The sequence below is a fragment of the Zeus faber genome (assembly GCF_960531495.2).
Source record: "Zeus faber genome assembly, chromosome: 13".
NCBI lineage: Eukaryota > Metazoa > Chordata > Actinopteri > Zeiformes > Zeidae > Zeus > Zeus faber.
In genome coordinates, this window is record NC_137198.1 from 9,399,567 (window position 1) to 9,409,566 (window position 10,000).

Sequence of the window (10,000 nt, forward strand, 5' to 3'; positions counted from 1 at the left end):
TTGCAGTACATAGAGTTTCCACTTAGGTTTTTTTTTTCCCCCCGAGTTTTGTTTTGGGTTTTTTCGCTCAGCGTATAGCAGTTTGGATAGCTGTCACAATTGGTACATAATCACATGGTCACGGTTATTTGAGCAGATCACAAGCTATTTGAAAAATTATTTGATTCTATTTGTGTTTTTCCATTGAAATGTAGGGGAACCTGAAACCAATGTTAGAAATGTTACAATGAATGAAAGTGAATTAGGTGTGATTCTATCAGTTGGGCTGTCTTCTCTTATCCCAATTCACACAATTTGCAAATTGATGACGGTGACTGCCTTACCCACAATGCCTCTGTGTCTCTGTCCACCCTCCAGGAGTTCATCCCCCGCATGGCGGAGCAGTATGGCTTCCAGTACGAGCTGGTCCAGTACAAGTGGCCGCGCTGGCTGCACCAGCAGACGGAGAAGCAGAGGATCATCTGGGGATACAAGATCCTCTTCCTGGACGTGCTCTTCCCTCTTGCCGTCGACAAGTTCCTGTTTGTGGATGCAGATCAGGTTGGCACGCACACTTTAAAAAAAAAAAAAAAATTTAAGAAAGAAAAATGGAAACAGAAAACCACATCCATCCAAGTTTAAAATGAAGGCCATTTAATTTTTTGTTTTTTTCCCCCATTCGATTCGTTGTAGATGAGTTTTACTCTGTTAAGCAGATGATAAATGAGGATCCTAAAGAAGCAAAAGGTGGCCAATAGTTTTCCCCCTGACAACGTGTAAAATCAATTTGAATTACTCAGTGGGCTTTAAGGAACCAAACATTTTTTTAATTTAAAATGCTGTGACTGTTATAATTATTGGCAATTTTTCTTACCCCATAAATTTTGCCTTGTGATAAATTACACTCCTCAGCTTCCTCTGTCGCTTCCTAACCTCTGTGCTCAGACACGGAAGTGACATTAACAACTCGCTGCTCGGCGCCTTTCCTTTTAAATGTGGGAGACTCGGGCCATTTGTCTGTCCTGATGAGGAGACGCCAAAACGACGCAAAAAAAAAAAGTTCAACATCAATTTTTTTAAGCGATGGGCAATCGGGTACAAAAAGGCAATTAGGAGTTTAGTCTTTGACTTTGTACCTTGTACTTGAGCAATAGAAAAAAAAAAAAGTTCTGTCTTGAAGCATTGATTACATAAATGAGTTTCTCTAAAAACAACTAAATTACCTCACTTGAAACTGTAGAATCTCTAGAAATGTTTACTAATTATCACATTAAAGGTGATGTATAATGATAATATTTTGGGAATGACTGCTAATGCTTTCATAAGATATTTACACACAAGAAATATTTGAGAAACTATCAGCAGTAATGTGGATATTATGACCATGGATTAGAACAGCTAGATCTATGAAGTTCAAAAAGTTGCATTCATTTACTCTTATGCACCCTTAAAGACAACATTTAAATATATTACCAAATTACAATAACCGATACTGAACAATATCGATATTATTTTAATGTGTTACCCAGTCCTAAATCCAACCCAATCGTTCCGTCTCCTCCAGATTGTGCGCACGGACCTGAAGGAGCTGCGCGACTTCGACCTGGAGGGGGCACCGTACGGCTACACGCCCTTCTGCGAGAGTCGGCGGGAGATGGACGGCTACCGCTTCTGGAAGTCGGGCTACTGGGCGAGCCACCTCGCCGGACGCAAGTACCACATCAGGTGGGGTTCTGGAGCCTGTGCCCCTCTGCGCCTTCCGCTTTCCACTTTTGTGCGTGTGTTGAACATGGCCGCGTGTGATCTCCTGCAGCGCCCTCTACGTGGTTGACCTGAAGAAGTTCCGGAAGATCGCAGCAGGGGACCGACTGCGGGGACAGTACCAGGGGCTCAGCCAGGACCCGAACAGCCTGTCCAACCTGGACCAGGTGGGTGGTCTTGATCTCTGGCGATGGCCCCCGTTGCACAGCATTCAGCTGAAGCTGTTCTCTCAATTCGGGATCAATTTAAAAGATTCCGAATCCTCAGCCGCTCGGGTTGACTCCCACTGATCGATTTGGGTTGAGTTTCAGGTTAAAAGGATATGAATCTCTTAACTCCCTACCTCCGTCTGCTGCCTCAGGACCTGCCCAACAACATGATCCACCAGGTTCCCATCAAGTCGCTGCCCCAGGAGTGGCTGTGGTGCGAGACCTGGTGCGACGACACCTCCAAGAAGAAGGCCAAGACCATAGACCTGGTACACACACACACACACAGAACCACGACGTGATTAGAGAAAATGAATCTTCATCAGCAAAGCACTTCCTGTTTGTGTGCTGCTCTCGGCGTAATGTCACATCCTTAATGACTGTTTTTGCATAAACAAAAAAAAAACAAATCCATTTGACTTCCCTGACAGCTTGTTTATTGCTTATATGAGGGCAAAATGTGCTTGTTTTTCATTTACATACATTAAACACCAGAGGGCAGAGTCATATTAATAACCATGCTGTGCAACATCTTGAAAGCTATATACAAAGTTTTGCCATTTTATAATAATCCTAACCCTAACCCATAATGCCGTGGTTATTACTTATTGTAATTGTCACAACAGTTTTATCAAGGGCTATAGTGTGATACTCGGGTGTAAAATGAACTTTTTTAGGCACCACCCACTGTGACTTGTGGTTCCTCAACTTCTAGGAGCCACACACCTTTTTTACGAGCCACTTTAAATAAAAAATCAATATTAAAGCAACTTATTATTATAATTTTTTTTTTCTACCTTAAAATAACAGCTTCAAAATCATTTTGATGGTACAGTGGCTTCTAATATGGAGAATGGCACCTCTTTCATTCTGGGCTGTGGACTGTGGACTGAGTGCTTCAGTTGTGTAAGAGTGCAGTTGCACTCAGAAACTCTAGGGGCGCAAATAGAAAAAAGTTACACAATGCTGCTTTAAAGACTATGATCCAAATTAAACATAAGACAGGTAAATGGCTGTATTTCAACTATTTATTATGACTCAAATGCTAATCTCGCGTAGCCAGACCCCCATGTCAAACCAACAGCTATGCAAGATGATAAAAATGCGAACAGAGCAGCGTACAGGTGTGGCCACTGTGGCAGTTGAGCCTCACCTTTTTACCGGCCACTCTGCAAAATCACTCGCATTTGGTTCATTCATTTTCACCTTGGTGACACTTGATTTAAATGAAGACAGCTGTGTTGGTGTTATTAGTATGATGTGGTGAATTATTACATAGTCACCATATTAAGTTGTACCCCCCCCCGCCATGTGTAATCACCACCGCATTATTTAATAGATTGTTACAATATGGAGCAAAACTTATGTTTATTACAACATACGTAACACGTAATACAACTCTGCTGCTGCAGTGTAACAACCCGAAGACCAAGGAGCCCAAGCTGCAGGCGGCGGTCAGGATTGTGGCAGAATGGAGCGACTACGACCAGGAGATCAAGCGGCTCCAGAACAAAGCGGCAGCGAGCCACACAGCGGGACAGGAAGCCACAGGTATCTCATCTGCACACGACGTGTGATGAATAACAAATGTTAAAAAAAAAAAAAAGAAAGAAAAGAATAATAGAAACACCTGGGCTCACTTCATAACATGTGCAGGTTTATGGTTACTAGCACTGCAAGGAAGTGCCAAAAAGATACACAGTACATGGAATTGATGTACAAACACAATATATTGATTACTCTATAATTACAACAATTCATTTCTATTTGGTAATATAAACAATTTTTTGAATCATATCTATTCATATATATATATATATATATATATATATATATATTTATATATATTTATATTTCACGTATATCCACCTAAGCATGTTAATACAGTGTGAATGGCTTACATATATTTGTTTTATTATTATAAACTTGTTATTATATTTGTTTTTCATTATTACTATTACATTATTATCACCTTTTGATTATGTATTTCATTGTTATATTTATTTTTATTATTACCATAACAAGTTATTTTGTTTATAGAAGGCGGCTTTTATCACGTTGTCAGGAAATAGATTACATTGAGGATTATAACATTAAAAACTGCAAATTATTATTACGATTTTATTTATTTATTATTGTTATAATTATTATTATTATTATTATTATTATCGTTTATTAAATTGTAACAGGCCAGCTCTCTCACTCTCCCCCCGTCCCCCCTCCCCCCTCTCTCTCTCTCTCTCTCTCTCAGATGTTCACATAGAGCTGTGAACGTCCACTAGGGGGCAGCGTTGCTGTGACCAGACATTCGATTGGACTCTGTTTAAAGAGTCTGCAGCAAATCAGTGCTGAGTGATGGAAACGTGTATTTTCTGTTGTTTTGTTTGTTCTGTGCCGCCTTTTATACGGTGTGACGGGGAGTCATAGTTGTCAAATGATGGTGTGGTGTGTGTGTTTCTGAAAGTGTGTGTGTGTGTGTGTGTGGGGGGGGGGGGGGGTCAGAATGTGTCAGAGTGCATGGGGAGGTAACCAGAATGTAGCTGAGTAACAATTCAAGAAAAGGAAACTAAAAAGTAATTTCCCCTGTTAAAAGTTTTCGGTCCTCGTTGCTTTGCACTGATTTGAGTTTGTGCTTTCTGTCCGTAGTAGTTAAGCACAAAAAATAACCAGAATTATTCCTGGGCGACACGCGGCTGAACGCCGCGTCGCTGGTTTCCTGTTTGTATCAAGACCAAGGTTTGATCCCATCACCGCTGTTTATTTAGATTCATTTGGGAGGTTAGGACAAGGATTTTAACAGTGGGAAGTTTAGTACAATTTAGTTAAAAGTTAAAGCTAAGTTAAAAGTCGAGTTCTTGAACAGTTTTGGAATGTGTGTACACATTAAAGTGTACACACAACATAACTTAATAATAAATTCTTAACAACAAATGAAGTGAGAAATAAGGTTTGAACCCGGTTTATATCAGTTTACACGCAGCTCCGGCCTCACGGTAACTGTTTCGGTTAGTTGAATCCGATCGGATTTCCTGTGGAATTTTAACGCCAGTTTCACTCTCAGGGAACGATGATGATGCGCCAAGAACTGCAGCATGTAATTGGGATGTTTTTTACCATTGTAGAATTAAAAGGCCAGTTTGAAGTCATGTGTTTTTTTTTTTTGTTTTTTTTTTCTCTTCTGTTTTCCGGTCATATTCCTTCTAGTGATTCGATTTATTTTTTATTTTTTTGACACCGGATGCTGGTTTTAAGATTGACTTGCTACGCCGACAGACCTGCTGATCGAGGAGCTTGGTCTTCTTCAACTTTTGAGTTTGGAAAATGGAAAATGTCTGTACGGCAGCCGTGTAATAAAGGATCGTACAATATTCGTCCATTTGAGGATGAATATTCATTACTTGAAAGGTCCACTCGAAATACAAAAGGAGTGAGGTTCAGTTCCTTCTAAACGGGAAGATCAGCTCATAAGATCAGTCTTGCACCATTTATTCTCTTCCACCCCGAAAAACTCTAAATTGATTAGGCCCCAATTTTTCAGATGGATTGGTTGTTTTGGCTTCCTTGTACTGATGACTGTGGGCAACTCTTGTTTTTTTTTTTTTTTTTTGTTTTTTGTTTTTTTTTGTTTTTTTTTAAGCCTGGACAATAAAATCTTAAAAATGTGACATCTTGTATAACTTGTGCTGAAACAGATTTAAAAATGTCGACTTCAACTAGCGACGCTGCTTTGTCTAATTCACTTTGTGCCTGATCTTTGCATTCTTGGCGGGAAAGGCGGACCCCGCCGGTAGAAGCTACAGTCGAGCTACGGTAGAAGTCCACCAGGTGCGGTGCGGCGCGTGGTTTTACACCACCTCCACCCGCTACGTGGTGGAGCGTCCCAGACGTGTTGATGTTGTCGCAGAGAGGACTATTACTGGAAACAACGGTGAATTTAATACGTTTTTAAACATATAGATTGACCACCAATGCTTATATTAGTTGTTAGAAAAATAGAAAACTATCTTTGTGATTTCTGCTTATTACTTGTTTAAAAGTGACATTACAACATGTTGATCTTGTTTAGATTGTCTTACAATATGTCCTTTGATCTCTGCAGACATGTTAAGTTAAACAAGTCTTAGATTTATTCAGTTAAAAGCTATAAAAAAATGTGTTTTTATAATCGCCTGCGATAAATAACTTTTAATAGTGTAACGCTGTGTGTGTGTGCACCTGTGGGGGAGGGGTGGGTGGGTGGCTCAAGTTCATTGGTGTGTTTTTACAATTTGCATAAGTTCTTTTGAGGGGAGGGGAGGGGAGGTGTCCAGGATGGTGGGTAATTGGCCGAGGTGTCTAGGGGGCAATGGAACGCCAATTGAGTTCATATTAAATAAATACATGTGTATGGAATAAATCCTGAATTAAATAAATGAGGCAATACATGTAAATTAGTAAATACAGTTCAATGAATATATAAATGGTTTATTTTTTATTTTTAAAATGACGTTTTTCAAAAGACTTGTTTTTATTCATTTTAGGGGACTTATTTCATAATGCCACATGTATTTATTTAAGGGGACTTTTATTTTATAATGCCACATTTCTAATCATTAAAAGCAAATTAATGGGGCGTGGCTATCTCACATATTCCGAGCCGGCCGAGCGGCAGGGAAGAGGGAACACCGGCGCTGCCGTTTGGCGCTCTCCTACGCAACAGTGGTGTTTGCCTGGAGCTGGTCCTCAGCTCCCGATACCTCCTCTGTTGAAGCCAGGGGCCGGTCAGGGGCCGGATCCTCTTGACCAGCCTCACCCTGTGCACCACGTCCGACAGCTGTTCCATCACAGGGCAAGGGTCAGCCCAACCCCGGCGTCCGTTATGGCTTGCCTGGTCAACCTGTGCACCTCCCACAGCGGGGACCGGACTTTACACCTGGGACCCAGGTGTGGGTGGACTGAGAAAGAAGGGGCCTCTCCCCCAAGCTTTCGAGCCAGTAAGGGCTGGCCCTTGCACCGTACTGGAAGAGCAGACGGACGTGGTGCACAGAGTGTGGCTGGTCAAGAGGAACCGGGGTGTGGTGGTGGTGGCCCTCCACCGTGACCGGCTCACTCCCTACCGGCCCCTGGCTCCAACCGAGGAGGTATTGGGAGCTGAGGACCATCTCAAAGCAACCACCGCTGTTGCGTAGGAGAGCGCCAACGGCAGTGTTGGTGTGGGCGTTCCCCTCTCTCCACTGGCTCTGAATCTGTGCGATAACCACGCCCCATTCATTCCCCCCTCATACATTTAAGGACTGAATGTGGCATTATGAAATAAGTCGCCTCAGATGAGTAATAAGTATTTTGAAAAACCTCATTTTTAAAATCAAAAACTTTTTTTATTGAACTTTATTTACTCATTTTTATATTTATAATTATTGATATGTTTATTGCCTCATTTATTTATTTCAGGATTTTTTTTATTTTTTGTATTTATTTATTTTTTTATTTATTGTTGACTCAAGTAGAGTTCTGCAGGAATGATTCCTGAAACCCAGAAATTAGTTCATCCCTCATCCCAAGCAATGTTTTTTTTTTTTTTGGTGCGATGCCTGATGTCTGTGGTTAACACAAGCTTTAGAGGTTTTCATGTTTTGTTCTACCACGTATAATACCTCCAATCGTGAATTTTGAAGCTTTTACGTGTCTTAAAAAGGTAGTTGCAAACAAGTGGCTGAATAAGACTAGAGGCTTTCCGGGACATTCAATGTCATCACACCGAACACGGAAAATCATCGGCTCACTACTCCACCTTCTTGAATTTGGTCAGTGGGATTTGTTAGGTAAGTACTGGAGGTTACAGTAAGTTTCATTTAGGAGGATATATATATATATATATATATGGATGACCATATGTATGTGACAAATAATCACTTGTACTGTATTGCATGCCTTTGTATTACATGTGTTTGTTCTTTGAATTTAAATCGGGTCTGGATCAATAAGCAAATCCGACAGCAGCTCTAGGTCTCTGGTACAATGCAGATGCAAAACAATTTCAAATCGATTGCACTCTTTACAAAACATTACCTCGAGTTTAATCTTGTTTCATGGCAGCGTACCGTTGCAAAAATATATATATATATATTAAAAGAAATTGACCCCTGGTGCAAAAATAGAGAAATGCCACGTGAGGCCCAGTGCGTGGCTGACATGGCCAGTCGAGCTGCAAGAGTGGATTAACAAGATTTAATAGGAAGCGTGCATTACAGCACACTGCGCCCTAGGCCGCGCCAACGCGTCCGGTGGACTTCTACCGTGACAGAAGATTAAAAGCCACGTGGGAAGGATTTTGACGCAGCTGGTTACTGGAAGGTATCAGACTTTTATTGTGATCCATTTGAAAAAAGGTTTTACAAAAAAAGCAACATTCAAATTTTACACAATTCTTAAAAATAAAAAGAAAATCACTTAAAATAATGTTTTGATACAACAAATTTAGTCGACTAAGTAATGGCTTCTATAAACAATGTGTAAAGATAATATACATGTAAATGGATGCTACAGACATGGACAAACAAAAGGATTACATCAATAAAAAAAACAAACTCAAAAGAATAAAAATGGCAAGATTGTTTTTCATTGACATGTCGAGTGAAATCTGTCCAGAATCTAACAGCGACTTCAACCCCGTACCCAATTGGAATGTTCCAAAAACACACTCGAGGAAATTCGACAGGAGTTTGTTGATTGGTTGCATACATTTTCTCAGTGTTGTTGGCATCGCCGTGGCAACGCCACTCCCCATGACAAGTCTAGCAGGATTCCGCACCCAGAGACGATTTAGACAACTACCCAGGGTGGCGAATGACTGCGCTAAATTAATTTCCAACGGAACAAATGTGGACATGAGGTGGGAAGGGAGGGGGGGGGGGGGGGAGCAAAAAAAAAAAAAAAAAACCACTAACAAAAAAAAAGAGGCGGTAAAAATGAAGACACGTTGGACTTGGGCGAGCAGACATTCTGTTGCCGCAGAACGGATCCCGGAACAAACTTGCATTCGTTTGCATCTCGCACCCGAGCAAAGGAATGGGATTAGGGTGGAAGGATAGAAAGAGAGGGGGGGGTGAAAAAAGTGTAAAACAATCCTTAAACCAGGGAGTGGCACTGTCGACATCTGACCTCCGGCTGAAAAACCACGGGAAATTTGGCTTCTGAGATCAGTTTGATGTTGGGCCTAGTTTCACTCGAGGTCTTAAGAAAGAAAAGAAAACGCTCTTATTCCACACAACGAATTTCCGTTGTATTTTAATCTTCCGACCCGCCAGTGACCCACAATTTCCTTTACACTTAAAGGAAATTGCGGCGCCAATTTGACGCAAGCTACGGTCCGATGTACATGCGACGTCGCTCCCCAGACACGATTAGGTTAATCCTTCCTGGAGAGATGCACTCATTCCTCTTCCAAAAAGAAAAAGAAAAAGAAAAAAAAAGAAAAAACCCCAAAAGAACAAACCCCATCAAATTCAGCCTGAATAAACAAACGCATGTATTCCCAGAACAGTTACATCCTCAAAAGCTTAAAAAATACATGCACCTCCAACATTTTATACAAGAGTATGATACAAAATAAGGCATTTCTTTGTGTTGAGTATTCACGTTGTTTGAGTGTCTATGCACGGTTTCCTTTGTGTGAGTGTGTGTCTGTGTGAGAATGTTTGCACGTGTACATAGCAACCACATTTTAATGTTCATCTTTTTGCCGGCCTATAAAAAGACTGCAAAAAAAAAAAAAAAAAAAAAAGTCATAACTCTTACTTAAAATATATATATTTGTCATATATATTTACGTATATATTCATGTAAAAAAACAAAAAAACAAAAAAAAGGAGGGGGAGAAAAAGAGAGGGTCCCTGTGGTTGGCCAGTTCCAAAAAAGAAGCTCCCCCCTCGCTTCTCATTCTATGACCTCACTGGGCGCCACCGCGACCAGCTGCAACGGGATTTCCTGATTGGCGAGGAGGTCGTGGGGCGTGGCCGTCTGGACGATGAGCGTGGTGCCGTCGGCGGTGATGATGGTGTCGGAGGGCGGAG

The 10,000-nt window shown here is 41.1% G+C and overlaps 2 protein-coding genes across 2 annotated transcripts in view; one reads left to right on the top strand and one right to left on the bottom strand.

Moving 5' to 3' along the window:
* uggt1 (UDP-glucose glycoprotein glucosyltransferase 1) overlaps positions 1-4,397 on the top strand; it is a gene marked incomplete at its 5' end in the record, with an annotated part of 28,356 nt that extends 23,959 nt beyond the window's left edge. Inside the window, 6 exons of the mRNA XM_080012743.1 lie at positions 358-540; positions 1,544-1,704; positions 1,793-1,907; positions 2,102-2,218; positions 3,362-3,500; positions 4,201-4,397. Of these exons, the coding sequence (XP_079868869.1) occupies positions 358-540; positions 1,544-1,704; positions 1,793-1,907; positions 2,102-2,218; positions 3,362-3,500; positions 4,201-4,220 (735 nt within the window). The 3' untranslated portion in view covers positions 4,221-4,397. The remainder of the gene's footprint in view (positions 1-357; positions 541-1,543; positions 1,705-1,792; positions 1,908-2,101; positions 2,219-3,361; positions 3,501-4,200) is intronic.
* Positions 4,398-9,863: 5,466 nt separating this feature from the next.
* Positions 9,864-10,000, bottom strand: part of LOC307239458 (transcription factor Sp3-like) — a gene marked incomplete at its 3' end in the record, with an annotated part of 8,409 nt that continues 8,272 nt past the window's right edge. The window contains exon 8 of the mRNA XM_080012842.1: positions 9,864-10,000. This exon is cut by the window's right edge and continues 114 nt beyond it. Within this exon, the coding sequence (XP_079868968.1) occupies positions 9,864-10,000 (137 nt within the window).